This window comes from Malus domestica, chromosome 09, assembly GCF_042453785.1.
Source record: "Malus domestica chromosome 09, GDT2T_hap1".
Classification (NCBI taxonomy): domain Eukaryota; kingdom Viridiplantae; phylum Streptophyta; class Magnoliopsida; order Rosales; family Rosaceae; genus Malus; species Malus domestica.
In genome coordinates, this window is record NC_091669.1 from 26,341,505 (window position 1) to 26,357,315 (window position 15,811).

Sequence of the window (15,811 nt, forward strand, 5' to 3'; positions counted from 1 at the left end):
GCTCTGATTGCTTACCTTGTTTGTCACCTCTTTCAGCAGATCCCCTAGCTCGGCAACTTGGGGGACTCCTACTACATGGTTTGTATCGCGCTTGACCAAGCCTGAAACTATAAGTAAGCTTCAAGTGAAATTGATACATTACCTTGTGCATCTCCACCAGTTAAAGATACCACCCCTGGACGGAGAAAGAGTACTTCCAGAAAAGATACCACATCTACCTATGAGATAGATAAGGCAAGTGAAGACGATACCACACTTGGGTACTTAGAAGTTTCGTGATTACTCAGCGGCTTGGATCTTGCAAGTCTCCAACCGAGGGGCTTCCCTTACTCGGGAACTTAGGGGACCATTGTTTGTACCATACTTGACCAATCCCGAAACTACTGAGCACCGGTCAACGTTATACCGTCAAGGACCCAGAAGAGTTTCCCTCCAACCAGGAGGCCAATCACAAAGCGACACGTGTCGACATCAGAAGCCAATCATAGCGCGACACGTGTCAACATCAGAAGCTAATCATAACACGACACGTGTCAATGTCAGAACAAGGCTAGAAACTCTCTTCTATAAAAAGAGATCATTCTCCCAAAATATTTCCTAATGCCATTTGTACTAAATCATTCACTTGTACCCACTAAATGAGAGCTTGAACCTATGTACTTGTGTAAACCCTTCACAATTAATGAGAACTCCTCTACTCCATGGACGTAGCCAATCTGGGTGAACCACGTACATCTTGTGTTTGCTCTCCTATCTCTATCCTTTTACATACTTATCCACACTAATGACTGGAGCAATCTCGCGAAGGTCACAAACTTAATACTTTCTATTGTACCAAAGTCCTCATTGATTTTGTGCATCAACAATCCTTAAGTCCTTACCTTTTTGCATTGGTAATGGATGAGTTAACAGGACATATTCAAGATGTTATTCCTTGGTGTATCTTTTCGCAGATGATATAGGGTTGATAGATGAAACTCGGGAAGGGGTAAATGCGAAGCTTAACCTTTGGAGAGAAGTGCTAGAATCTAAAGGTCTTCGTCTAAGCCGATCAAAGATAGAATATATGGAATACAAGCGGGATGGATGAAGTGGAAGAGTGCATCCGGCGTGTTGTGTGACCGTCGTATGCCATTGAAGCTCAAGGGAAAATTTTATAGGACGGCAATAAGGTCGGCGATGCTGTATGGCACAGAATGTTGGGCAGTGAAGCATCAACACGTACACAAAATGGGTGTAGCGGAGATGATGATCCTTCGTTGGAGGTGTGGGCTCACAAGAAAGGATAAGATTAGGAATGAGTGGGTTGGACATGTGCAAAGAATGCCTACTGACGCTCCAGTTTGAAGATGTGACTACGAGACAGAGGTTCAGGGCCGAAGGGGTAGAGGAAGACCTAGGAAAACTTTGAAAGAGACCCTAAGAAAAGACTTAGAGTATTTGGATCTAACGGAGGACCTGACACAAAACCGAGCGCAATGGCGTTCTAGGATTCACATAGCCGACCCCACTTAGTGGGAAAAGGCTTTGTTGTTGTTGTTGTTGTTGTTTATGAGATTCTAGTGGAGAACTTTGAAGTTGAGCATTTCACGAAAGTTGTAAAGCTTGTCATTACAACCGTTTATGTATATATATGTTTTTTTTCACACTTTTACATTAATTAAAAAAACTTAAACAATAGCCATATGATTTAATCTCACTTATGTGAGATTAAATCCTTAACCATTGGATTCTAGGTAATTCCTTACAAATTGACTCAGTAAAAGATCAACAAAATCATAAACTGTTTACCCCAAATCCCCCTCTCTAACACCACTGGAATATTGGTGACGTATCTTCGGCGCCGATGTTCTATATCGTCCAAAGCCGCACCAAAAACCACCAAAGCTGCCCATGTCAATTTAGCTACTTTCTAGTTCATCATCTCCAAACTAATCATGTGTTTTTACGGTTTATACTTTCAGTTTTTGGTCAGTCAATCGGTTGTTCCACATGTCGCTGCGGGTGGAAAATATGTTCGTACCTCGGAGGATAGCCGGAGATGGTCTACTGTTTCAGTGAGGTATTGCTGTCAATGATTTGATGCTCTTAAAATAGTTGGAGATCTAGTCAGTCTCTGTGAAACTGAGTGTATTTCACTACGGTACAGATAAGAAAAATTAGTACAGGGAAGTGTTACCAAATTGAAACAGGCAAAACTCAGAAAATAATTCAAATTTACGCTTAATTCGCATTGTTGCAGAAAAATCTATTTGCCTAAGTGCTAATAAAGCATGGTATCTCAAATGACGTAAAGCATCGGTTTCAATTGCTGATGAATAGACAACTCTGATACAACAGGAACCATTTTACATTGACAAAATTAATCAAATGGAGCACAAGCGTTCGATAGTTTCAAACAAGACCAAAATTTATTTGATTTTCGATGAGAATTAGAATGCCCGTAACCGACAATCAGTGCTAGATCATCCAATTATGCGGATCCTGTATTAGTAGTAGGATCCAACAATTCTCTAATTTGATTTTCCACGTTCTTTTTCATCCAATTATAAGGTAATCTTTCAATCACCTCTGCACCAAAGGAAAAGAGGAGAGCCTTTCTCGCTGCCTCTACATCAATGCCACGTGCCTGGAAATAGAAGAGCTGGCTTTCTTCTAGATCGCTGATTGCACATCCATGGGAACACTTGACATCATCAGCAATAATTTGAAGATTCGGTTTGACATTTACAGTTGCACGAGGTGCAAGAAGAAGACTTCTTGTCAGCTGCCCACCGTCTGTTTGCTGAGCATATCTGCAAATTAGAAGTACGGATTTTGTGAAACTATGAGTGAGCAGCTAACATGAAGAAACTAGTCAACGATACAAGTAAGAAGCCTCAAAAGTTCATTTTCTTGGTTAAGAACTAAAACATAAAGTCTAGGTTTCAAGAAAATGGGCACAAAGTGCTTTTGAGGCAAAGTTAACAAGTTCCCGGTAATCTGGGCAAAGAGATGAAAGATATTTACCTGTTAACCCTTATGTTCCCATCAAATACAGCTTGGCCTAGAGAATGAGACACGATGCATTTGTGAAGTTGTCTGGAATAACCCCGTGGATGGTCCAGGACTACACTACTATGCAGATCATGTGTTTGATCACCGACAGACAATTGCAGTGTTGATAACTCGGTGACTGTGTCTGGTCCCAGTTGTTGAACATGGAGATTATGCCTGCTCAATTTTCCACCAGTACTAACCTCCACAAGCTCGTATGTACTAGCTGATTCCTGAAAAGCAATCAACTTTATAAATTTGATGCAACAGGAACTGCATGATAGATAGAGGGATAGAAGTTTTTTATCAGGTATGGGGCCATGGGCAGTGACCATGATAGAACCCCACTTAAACCTTTACTCAAATGCAAGATATACTAACAAGAACACTAATACAATCAAATATTCATTCTCCATTTGCATCTGCCATTTCTCAGCTTATATAGATGGTTGCAGGCTAAAGAAATCCAACTCAACAATTGACACCTGGCTAACTAAGTGATGCCACTTGGCATCCTAACATTACCCCTCCCTTAGAAATCAACCTTGTCCTGAAGGTTTAGCTTTGAAAAGTCCAGTAGCATTCTTTTGATTATGATTTGGCAATGGATCCAACTACTATAGGTTGATTATGATTTGGCAATGGATCCAACTACTATAGGTTGATCTAGAGACAATGAGCGACATAAGCCAATAGCATATAGCAGCAGCATTCCTATTAATTTGATGCAGCAATATGATTCCACTAGTACGAAGACTGATATGTTCTTCCCTTGTAAACAAGCAACAACATATGTACTGAACTAATGAAACCGTAAGTCTGTGCTTCCACCAAGAGCTTACTGCCCAAAACATTAACTCCACATTACACCCTCCCAAAAATTTGAGCAATGGTAATGACCAAAGAGTAATCGTAGAATTGCTGCACAAATCAAGTTCTGTAGAATAATTTTCATTACGAATTCCTCTAGAGTAATTTTTACTGGCAATGCTCAATTTTCCATTCCTCCCCTTTCCTATCTTGCCGTCTTCTTGGGCAGATCCAAATAACCAAGTTTTGGTGGTGGAGGAAACCCACATGCATTTCCATTAGTTTCCAAATAGGCTTCCTTATGTAGCTTATTTTCCTTGACCCCAATCAGAGCTCGGAAATGGTCACCACTTGCTCTGCTGATGATTCGGTTTCCATCAGTCACAAACAAACCCTGTTGCTTTGCCGAGTCGACAATTCCATCGCTCAGCTTACTGCGTTCTGATTCTCTTATCACCCACAGGAAGTGCAGTCCACTTTCTTTCAATCCCAGTGCCAACTCCTCCATCTGTTTCGCGCTCAAAGACACCATGGTTCCGAAGGAAACATACACGACCGATTTGGGTGGCTTTTCTTCCAACCATTTGGCGCATTCAATAGAATCTCCAGATGCATTCATACAAGAAAAATGAATATTCAGAGTAACCATATACCTGAATTTTGAGCCACCGCCCTTATCCCGAATACCCTTGCAATAGCACATGTCACAATTAACAAAAACACAACATCTTGAGTTTGGAATTTCCTCAAACACATTGAACACAAGACAAGTTTCCGCAGCAGGTCCAATAAAGGGGTCAGCTTCCTCCAAAAAATTCCTCTTTTTCGCATTAAGAACAAAATCCAACGCACAGATTGCCAGAAAATCCATTGAGTTGAATTCACCAGTTCCATCCTTGTTATATGCAGTAGCATTTTCAGATTCATTTGTACAAGAAGAAATAAAGAATGTACCAATCTTGTACCCGAGTATTCTTGAATGGTCCTTCCAAATCTTGTCTTTTGGTAAGCTTCCACCTTTGTCACAAATTCCTTTATGGTAGCAGAGTTGAAGAATAAGAACAACACTAGGAGAAGCATCATCTTGTACCAAAATGGTTTCAAATTTTCCAGTAGATTTCAAATTTAAGAGCCTTTGAATAGTTGTTCCTCCCTTGTCACGAATTCCCTTGCAGTAGTAGCCCATGGAACAATTGAAAACAACACAAAAACCTGAGTCCTTGCAGCTTGCCAGTAAATCTATTGACTCAAAACTGGAGAGAAAATTGGTACCACCTCTATCACGAATGCTCATATGGTACCCAAGCTTAATATCAAGAATGTAACATGAGTTCGACATTTTGTCAAACAGGTAGAGTGCACACGAACTAGGCAATTTAGCTTTCTTGAACTCAACATTAGAAACATGAATTTTCAAAATAAAAAATTGGGATTTGCCATTCTTACAATCCAATTCAAGAACAGTCACTGATTCCGACCTGAATGGGTAGATTTCTTCTCCAATTACAGTAACCCAGATTTTCTTGCACCCAAATTCCAAAGTTTCATATTTTAAAATTCCTTGAATCATATCATGAGCTTCAAATTTTTCAGAAACAGAACAGGGATGAGACTTGTTACCATGATTGAGATTCTTGAGAGATTGAAGCTTGCTGATCGTCCCAACAAAAACAATCAACTGGAACCCAACCTTATTTTCAAGAATAGGCCGAGAAGAATGTAATTCATCTTTCTTCTCCAACAATTTCTGCAATAGGGAACCCAGAAACCAAAACCTTTGCAGTGCCTGTCTTGTAATCAGAATCAAGAAATGGAGGAATTTCCATCGAATATTTAGCTAAATCGAAAACGTTTTCATTCTCCCAAGCCAAAGTTTTTTGAAAAACCCTAAAACTTTCTTGAAATTAGGGATTGGAACGACACATCACAGAATCATCGTTGTGGTGTTTGCCGTAGTCACGAACCTTCTTGAATTTCTTCAATATGGGTCGCAAACAAGGGCAAGTCTTGGGCTTGTATCTCTGACAAAACTGGGAGAAGAACTCATCAGCTTTCTCTCGAGCCTGAATCTTTTCCTCATGGAAGGATTGAAGCTTGAGAACGACTTGATTCGATTTGACAACAGAGATAGAAGATGCCATTTTGGTGAATGGCAAATGCGAGCCGATATAGCATTTGTCCACAAAATCACAATATAGTTTCTCGAATCGAGCATCAGAAGAATCTTGACGAGCTTCCATGGCGTCAAATCGCTGGATTAGCACATTGAGAGTGTCGTTAATCGCAGCAAGATGGTTCTGAGATTCCATGGCTTCCTTCATCGACGCACGATTCAAATGGCAAAAGAGAAGGGATTGAGAGATCAAGACTGGCTCAATACCAAATGATAGAACCCCACTTCAACCTTTACTCAAATGCAAGATATTCTAACAAAACACTAATACAATCAAATATTCATTCTCCATTCGCATCTGCCATATCTCAGCTTATATAGCTGGTTGCAGGCTAAAGAAATCCAACTCAACAATTGACACCTGGCTAACTAAGTGATGCCACTTGGCATCCTAACAGACCAAAGTTGAAAGTTCATTTACAAAGTAAGATTCTAAATGTTATTCATAAACCTTACTGAGAATAAAGCGCATTACATCATGTAGAGCTTAGCAGACAAATTTATCTCAACTTTAAGTTAACGGAAAGCAATTTCACCTTCATTATGTACAAAATTTCAGAGAAAGCCAGGTACCAACAACTTTGATTGTAATCTTGCTCTTCTTTAAAGTTTAAGGGTACATATTGATCTACCATACTCTGAATTTCTCAGTCTTATCGGGGCCAAATCACATTTTATAACATGCTTAATTATATCTACCTGAAGATGAAAGCTACAAATTATTTTTTTACCCCTTATTTTGTTGAGAAATACAACTTTTACTATGGGTCTCCTATCTTGGAATGCTTTTTTCTATTGAAACTTTAAATTTCCACTTATGATCCTGTTCCATTATTATCGAGGACTTTCTTCTTCCTAAGGTCACTCGGAAATTGAGAGCTAAGGATAGGAAACTTTTTTATAACTCAAAATAAAAATCAAATCATAAAGGAAACTGACTGCAATGTATTTTTTCAAATAACTAGTAACAAACTTCTTTTGATATAATGAACTGGTGAACTCCTTACACATCAGCTTATAAAAAGGTTTCTCATGCCCTCCGCAAGCTATCAAATGTTAAGTTGATCATGCTAAATAGATAAACCCTGACAAATTAGATGCACATCTAAATTTATAATTTATTAGTTTTTTGCCCATTGTTGTCTTTGCAAAGCTAACAAAAAAAGTATTTAACTCTCATTTGTAAAATATCCTTATAGATATCCAAGCATCAGATACAAAAGTAAGCAACCCATGAAACATGTATCACAAAGAAGCAAAGAGAGAAGGAGAACAACTAACCTGATGGACCCAAGTCCACTTTATATGGGCAGCATTCAGAGATTGATTCTGAACATAGGAATGCGTAACTTTTCCTCCTTCTCCAACCACTACCTCAAAAACAGAATTTGTCCAATAACACTTGTCGCCATCCCCACCCAAGAACTCCTCAATTATACCAATCTCCCCTCCCTTCTCCACCAACACAAGCACCCTTGGATTCGCTAACGGCAGTTTATTTGACCCCTCATCACTGCCCTCGTTTGCAAAGTACCGCAGATAAACTGGAGTCTCTACACGGCATCCAGAAGGTACATAAATCACAGTTACATCTGGAGCCCCGATTCCATTAATAGACCAAAATAAGTCACCCCGACAACTACTAGACACAAACTCAGACACCCTTTCCATAACGGTCTGTTCTGACAGCTGCTGAAAGCTACCCACATAAACCCCATCCGGCAATTCGCTCAAATTTGAGAAACTTACGACAAACCCATCAACTATAACCAGATTTGGAATTTGTGTATCTTCCAAAATGCTTGAAAAGGTCGGAGGGTGAGAGATTGGTTGGATTTGGGAGTTCTTGATGAAGGAGGTGTCAGTGAAGCGAAAGGGCTCATCTTTGCGAGACGGCCATGGGGTTGAGAGGAGGGCCTCAGAGGAAGAGTCTCTGAGATTTTGTAAAGGTAAAGGAGATGAAGCATAAGAAGAAGGTAGTGAATCTTCAAGAGCTTCAGCTAGTTGTAGAACAAAGGGGTCTGATAAGGCGACTTGTGAAGTTGGAGAAGCTTGAGTTGAGACTCTGAGTTTTGTTTTAGGGATTTTGGGTGTAGAAAATAAAGGTACCGGAGGTCTTTGAATGTGGGTTGTGAATGATATGGCCGCCATGGACGGTAGGCTACAAATACTAAGAAAAATGCTGAATGTTGTTACTAAACAAGGGGTGGGTCAAACTTTAAAGCCTATTTTCCTAAGCCGAAAGTATGTCTCAAAGCTTGCGTAGAATCTTCTTCGTTTTCATGCCACTTCCCAGATTGTATGGATCCTGTTAAAACAGGTGAAATACTTATTTCTACATCTTCAACTACACTCTCAATTACAAAACGCAAGAAGTTACTAACCCGTCTTTCCAAAACGGAAAAGCTAACAAGCCACGAAATTGCAAGGATGAAATCTGAAATCATACAAAAATCAACTAAAAGCCGAGCCACATCTACAAAATTATACAAAGATCAATAAAAAAAAAAAAAGTATACTTCATAATTGATAAAGCTACGGCTCAAAAGACATTAATTCAATCCTTTAGTGTGTGTTTGGATGACAAATATTGCAGTGAAGAGGAAATTTAGATGTGCAATTAAGCAAATACGAAATCGTGCCAATTTTCTTTCGGGCATTCTATCGAACACCATGGAGGCACACAAATCCTTGTAAGAATATCAGAAACAACGCCTATGTAGGCAGCAATTGGAGAATTGCAACAATAAACAGCTCCACCAAATTTCGCTAAAACAACCCTTTAAATCTCAGCTTAAATTTTACTCATCCAAACGTTAGCTATATTACAGTATAGGAAAATTAATTAAATCCCTAATTCCCAAATTCATATATCACAATTTAGCAACAAAAAAAAAAAGAAAGAAATTGGATGACAAGAGGAAGAAGATGAAGAATTTAAACGACAAGAAGTAGGAGCCTACTATTTTCAACTGTTGGATTAGAAAGAAGAAGAAGAAGCACGTACGTACGGCTTACAAATTACAGAGGAGCGAGCAGAAAGAGGAATGGCGCGAGCCTCGAATGCCAGGCTGCAGTTACTGCTGCTGCTTCTCTCAATCTGCTTTTGTTATCACGTAAAACGACAGCGTATGGAGTTGCTGCCGCCGATGGTCTTACGATGCCATCCTGGCCGTTCACCAATATTTGTATTTTTTTGTTTTTAATTATTTTATTTTTTAATTTTTCCAAACCAAGTCGGAACGACGTGGTCTTCTCTGCGCTACACCCACATAAGAGCGGGCTTAGTATGGTTACTGAATCAACACTTCCGTATCAATTGCTGTATCAAACTTTTAGTTTAGCAACATCTATTATCATTATCATACCAAATATTCAATATATCAAAATTCGGTACGACAAATAGTTCGGTTGACATAATATGATAATATTAATTGTCACTTTGTTAATCATATATATATTTATAGCAGGTTAGACATAATTATGGCATGGTAACTGGCAACATCATCTTGTTTGAAGACATGTTTGTGGCGCTTGGCAATGGTGAACCCAATTATTTTTTACTTACAACATTCACATAGCACATACTCCTTCCATATTACAATAAGGTTTATAAACCCAATTAACCTTAAAACAAAACCAATTACAAAATCAATTAACAGAGATGGATGAGTGTGTTGTCGACGGTGGAATGGGAAAGTGTTCAAAGAGAGAACATGAGTTACTGAAGGGTTTCTTTTCTTTCTTTTTGTTCTTTTTTTTTTTCTGTCATTAGCGAGGTCAGGTGGGGGGAATCGAACCAAACAAATATTATCGATAATATTATAAAAATATATATATATAATTATATGTTATATAATTTATAAATTCTATATTATTATATTTTTCGGTACAGTACGGAAATATCGTGATAATGGTATTGAATACCAAAATTGTACCATAAGATTTTGGTTCAATACAATATCGTGCATTACCGATTGACACAAAATTGGTATGGTACGGTTGTCAATTCGGTTAGTACAATAATTTGGTAATAAAATCCACCCCTAGACCCCAAATGAAAAAGAACAGGGTCACCATGAGTTTTGTTGATGCACAAAATTAGCGAGACTTTGGAATAACGTAAAGTGTCAAGTTTATGACTTTCGCTCGGTTGCCGATCACCTAGTGAGGATAATATGTAAATAGATAGAGATAGTGAAACAAACACAAGATGTACGTGATTCACCCTAAGTTTGGCTACATCCACGGAGTGGAGGAGTTCTCATTAATATTGAAGGGTTTACACAAATACATAGGTTCAAACATAATCATCATTAGTGGATTCTAATGACTAATTTACGTACAATAATGACATTCCCCTTAATTGTAGGAGAATGGTCTTCTTTTATAATTGAGGAGAGTCTTCGGCTTTCATCCGTGGTCGATGTGGGATTCTAGGAGTTTTATTCTGACGTTGACACATGTCATATTGTGATTGATCTCTTGGGTGGAGGGAAACTCTTGTGTTTCGGCAAGGATGCCTCAACATGAACCCTTCAATGAGTCCTTAGAGGTATGAAGTTGACTAGTGTTTGGTAGTTTCGAGATTGGTCAAGTATGGTACTAACAGTGCTCCCCTAAGTTCCAGAGTGAGAAAAGCTTTTAGGTTAGGAACTTAAAAAATCCAAGTCACTAAGTACCGAAATTTAATAGCATTTAGTGTGAGTCCTCCAAGTTTCCAAGCAAAGAAGATAGCCGAAGGAGGTGCCCTAATATTTTTGAGTCATTGAAGAAAAAAAAACTTCAAGAATTCTCTCCTACTTTTGTTTTTTTTTTTTTTTTTTTTTTTTTTGATATAGCCCAAGTAAATATATTTTTTTCTTAAGCCTAATTTCTTCTTTCTTTTTGGTGACAAAAGAAAATGTGGTTGAAGCTTTTCCTTTGGGCCCATATCTTGAGTGGTTGAAACTTTGTAAGTGAAACTTTGTAGATGAAGATTTTTGGTTGAAGCCTTGTAGGTGAAGTTTGTTTTGAACCACATAAATAGACATTGCTTCCACACTTTTGAGCAAGAGAGTGGAAAGGCTTTTTTTTATTTTTTTTTATTTTTATTTTTGTAGTTAAGCAAATTGTGGGAAGCTTCCTCCCTTCAAAGTGTGGGAAGCTTCCTCTCCTCAAATTGTGGGAAGGAAAAGTGTGGGAAGCTCAACCATTCTAAGTGTGGGATGCTTCCTCTCCTCAATTTCTGGGAAGCTTCCTTCCCTCAAATTGTGGGAAGCTTCCTTCTCTCAAACTGTGGGAAGCTCCCTCCCTTCAAGGGTGTGGAAAGCTCTACCCTTCAAAGTGTGGGAATCATTTTATAGGACTTCATAAATTGATTTTGTTTCCACATTCTTGAGCAAGAATGTGGAAGACAATCTACATGTTGTAATTATCTCCTATGTGTTGAAGCTTTGTTGAACTTCTCCACATGTCATAATTAATAATTAACAATTAATTAAATATTTAGTAATTATCGAAATAATTATTAATTAATTAATTTCATATTATATTTTTTTTTGGTAGTTTTTTTTTTTTACAGAATTTTTTTTAACTAGTTAAAAATGTGAAAGAGACCACATAAATTAATTTTACTTCCACACTTGCAATCTACATGTTGCAGTAGTTGCAATCTACACTTGCTTCCACTCTTGAGTTATATGTTGTAGTAGTTGAAAGTTCGGAGGAACCATATGATACGATTTTGCTTCCACACTCTTGAGTAAGAGTGTGGAAGGCAATCTATATGTTGTAGTAGTTGAAAGTTCAGAGGAACCATATAAATAGATTTTGCTTCCACACTCTTGAACAAGAGTGTGGAAGGCTTTGTTGAGTTTGTATGTGCCTTCTTCGAGTTGTAAGGCTTGAAAAGTTTTTACTTGAAAATTTTCAACTGCTTATGAATGCTAAGAATCCACAGGTGTAGGTTGTACTGTTCTTCCCTAGTTGATGAAAATAAGGTAAGTTCTGTTATCACCTAGTTAGTGAGAAGAGTAATGAGTTACTGAGGAAAAATTGTTTATTAAAGTACTAGTTGTATCTTCTACCACTTAGTTGGTGGTACGAAGGTGAGTTCATTCGTTACCTAGTTGGTAAGAAGAGTGGCAAGTTGCTGAATATCAATATTGTTTATTAATGTACTAGTTGTGCTCTTCATCACCTAGTTGGTGATACAAAGGTGAGTTCCTTCATAACCTGGTTGATAAGAAAAGTGGCAAGTTGCCAAAACTCAAAATTGTTTATTAGAGTATTAGTTGTGCTCTTCATCACCTAGTTTGATATGAAGGTGAGTTTCTTCATCACCTGATTGGTAAGAAGAGTGACAAGAAACTCAAAATTATTTCTTAGAACTAGTTGTACTCTTCATCACCTGATTGGTGATACAAAGATAAGTGTCTTCATCACCGGTTGGTGGAAAGAACGATGAGTTGTCGAGGCACATTGTAGCACATACCAAAAGGAAAAAATGTATGTTGACACCCTTTCGTAGCTCAGTTGGCTTATGTATGAATGTTTTGAAGAGTATGAACTTTATGTTGATTGACATGAGTGATGTTTATGACATGAGTGATGTTCATCACATGCATGTTGTTTATGAATGTTTTGTTATGCATGAAGGAATTCATTGTTTGGATATTTGAACCGTGTTGGTTATACCACTTAGTTTCACTTACTTGGTGTCGAAGTATGTATGTTGAAGCTCTAAGTTAGAGTATATAGGTAGGTTAGAGGTAGACCAAGTGTTCTAGCATTAGGACTACAAAGACTTAAACGAAGTTGTCTGAATTGCCTTTTCATGAAATATTTGCCGAATGGCATGTGTTACAAAGGATGCCAAACAGTTTAAAGTCAAAACATTTGTAATGCGTATGCCTTTCTATGATAGCCTTTTTCTTCAGTACTCAGTCATCCACTTTAAAAAAGCGATACTTGACCCCATGGTCATAATAGTTGAAGGTATGCTCACCCCTGATTGTATTGATACGAACTTTTATTCCTCTTGTTATAATAAGCTTGCTGAGTAAAAAATTTTCCTCTTGCCAAAAGGCGAATAAGCTTGGTCACCTGGCAGGTTGCTAAGTGGGGGTAGGAAGGGATGCAATGAATGTTTGGATGGCCAAAACCTTCTCACTTGGTAGAACTTGACATTCGCTCCCCACTAGTTGATAAGGGTTTACCATATAAGGATTCCTTTGGTATGTCCTTTCCTCGACAGAGGCATGATTATAAGCTTGCATCATCACCTCATAGTAAGTCTTCCAAATGTTAGCATTGATCATGTACTTGAAGAAGCATAAATGCATGAATACCGTGAAAGCCCTGAGTGTTGTTTTGTCATCTACCTTGGCACAACGAGAGTATTTGTGGTTGAATGGATCAGCATATTCATGCAATGACTCGTTTAATTTCTAACGAATGGTGTATAACTCATCAACAGAGTGTAAGTGATTAGCTTGGAAGATGTGTTGAGCAACAAAGAGTCTCTTTAGCTCGGCGAAGGAATCAACCATATTAGGTTAAAGACGACAATACCAATTAAGAGCTCCACTAGAGAGAGATGAAGGAAAAATAAGACATTGTTCCTCATCATTGTGTCTCCGGTATGCCATGGTGGATTCAAAGAGATGGATATGTTCAATTAGATCTTCCCTCCCAATATATGATTGCAAGCCAAGCTTCTGTTTCGTTTCTCTTTGTAGATGGGTGTAGAAGATTCTCCTTGTCAAAGGGTCTGGCCTTGGCTAATTCTAGTCAAGTATCCTGGCTTTATTCTTGGCCTTCAACTTGTTCACTTCCTCAAAGAGTTGAAGGATAAGGGGATCCTGAGTAGAGTCTGGCATCATTAAAGCTTTTTTTTTTTTTTTTTTGTAAGTTTCCATCATTTCTTAAAAGTAGGGAAGATCGGTTAAGGACATGTGGCCTTTCCTTGGACTCAACATACTGGTTGTCAGAATGTGCCTCTTGAAAGTTCCCTGAGTCTCTTACACCATTTTGTTACCCTAAGGCTTGTCGTTCATTTCTTAGATTAGGGGCTGGCTTGGGTTGCGATAAGGGAACAAGTCCTTCAATGATCCTTGGGTCATTTATCATTAAGCCTATGTGGATAGGTTTTTGTCGACACTACCTCAAGAAGTCTCGACAGTCATGGTAAACAGCTTTTGACCTTCCATTCCTTATGCAAAGAGATGTCTTCCTCTGTTTCTATTACTTTGATTTAAAACAGCTGGGTTGAGAGAAGTCTCATGTTGATCAATATCCTGGTAAAAAGGTTGTTCCTCGTTAAGAAAGCCCATGTTGAAGACATGTGAACCTTTGCATTGGAGGGTAGCCATATGGTGATCTATAGTCACAGGGGTGCAGGGCTCATAAAACTGAGTTTGTCTAGCCTTATGGAGTATCTTGAAGAGCTTCTTATAATGTTCTTGAAGGATCTCGTTCCTGATTGTTATTTTGTTGTTTTTAGCTTTAAGCTCTTCGACCTTAGCTTGAAGAGTAAACTTTTTTCTTTCCTTCCTTCCCTACCTCACACTAAGCACGAGTGGGGTGTCGTTCTGGGTACTGTGGCTTCCTTCGCTCCCCGTGTTGGAGAGGGATGCCTGACCAAAAGAGAGGGGATAGACAATGGAAAACAGCTTGAAGAAGCTGGTGAGAGTTGGAATAAATGTCGTTCCCATAGACACCGCCAAATGTTGATGCACAAAATCAACAAGACTTTGGAACAACATAAAGTGTCAAGTTTGTGACCTTCACTTGGTTGCTCCGGTCACCTAGTGAGGTTAATATGTAAAGAAAGAGATCGGGAAGCAAACACAAAATGTACATGGTTCACCCTAAGTTTGGCTACGTCCACGGAGTAGATGAGTTCTCATTAATAGTGAAGGGTTTACACAAATACATAGGTTTAAGCATAATCATCATTAAATGACTAGTTTAAGTACAATAATGACATTCCCCTTAATTGTAAAAGAATGGTCTTCTTTTATAGTTAAGGAAAGTCTACAGCTTTCATCTACAGTCGATGTGGAACTCTAGGAGCTTTATTATGACATTGACATGTGTTGTATTATAATTGACCTCTTGGGTGGAGGAAAACTTTTGTGCTTTAACAAGGGTGCCTTGGTATGAACCTTTCAGTGGGTCCTTAAAGGTATGAAGTTGACCGATGTTTTGTAGTTTTGAGATTGGTCAAGTATGGTACAAACAAGTTCAGTACTTTTTTCCCAGTTCAGTTTAGTTTAACTCATAAAAGAAAACCTTGTTTTCGATTCAATATGTCTAAATACAGGTGCGAGACGTTACTATTATATTCAAACTATAACACAGGAATGTGTTTTTAGTAAGATAATCTAAAAGTGGACACCACGTGACTCGTATACCGAAAAATAACTTACATGATGCTCATACACTGTTATCGTAGCATCTTGTGCCTATTGGCATCACAATTCCCCTGCAAGTGTTGGTACTCTTTGTCAATTTAAAATTATTGTTAAAAGCATTAAGTAGGCTTTAGACTCTTTTATATGAGTTTATTTGTTACTATCAGGCATTTCACTGTTGGCTAAGACCAACAGAAAGATTGAATGATATTGTTAATTATAAACAAGCACCACAAGTAAACTAACCTTCTAATCAAGAGATTGTGCCATAGAGGGGGGCAAAATCTATGGCAAAATCTATGTTAAGTGAGTTCGTATACCTTGTTATGTAAAGGACTTCAGATGTTTTTATTTGTGTGTGCCAAGTGATAACCACAAACTGATTGGGTTTTCG

The 15,811-nt window shown here is 38.3% G+C and overlaps 1 protein-coding gene across 9 annotated transcripts; it reads right to left on the minus strand.

Moving 5' to 3' along the window:
• Positions 1-2,286: 2,286 nt before the first annotated feature.
• Positions 2,287-9,246, minus strand: LOC103426390 (protein ABCI7, chloroplastic). Of its 9 annotated transcripts, none has more exons than XM_029108452.2 (5): positions 9,027-9,246; positions 8,404-8,456; positions 7,301-8,327; positions 3,010-3,269; positions 2,287-2,795 (listed from the first exon to the last, which is right to left on the minus strand). In XM_029108452.2, the coding sequence occupies exons 3-5, from the start codon at positions 8,168-8,170 to the stop codon at positions 2,474-2,476; spliced, it is 1,452 nt and encodes a 483-aa protein (XP_028964285.1). In that variant the 5' UTR covers positions 8,171-8,327; positions 8,404-8,456; positions 9,027-9,246; the 3' UTR covers positions 2,287-2,473. The 9 variants fall into 9 exon arrangements, with proteins under 9 accessions (XP_028964285.1, XP_028964286.1, XP_028964287.1 ...); XM_029108453.2 differs by having other exon boundaries at positions 9,031-9,176; XM_029108454.2 differs by having other exon boundaries at positions 8,983-9,103.
• Between the last annotated feature and the right edge of the window lie 6,565 nt (positions 9,247-15,811).

Bases quoted from the DNA above. Each gene is read 5' to 3' on its own strand.
- LOC103426390 (XM_029108452.2), bottom strand. From the start codon at position 8,170: ATGGCGGCCATATCATTCACAACCCACATTCAAAGACCTCCGGTACCT. The intron at 3,270-7,300 runs GTTAGTTGTTCT...ATTGCTTTTCAG, and splicing joins AGTGGACTTGGGTCCATCAG to GAATCAGCTAGTACATACGA. The intron at 2,796-3,009 runs GTAAATATCTTT...TCTAATTTGCAG, and splicing joins GGGAACATAAGGGTTAACAG to ATATGCTCAGCAAACAGACG.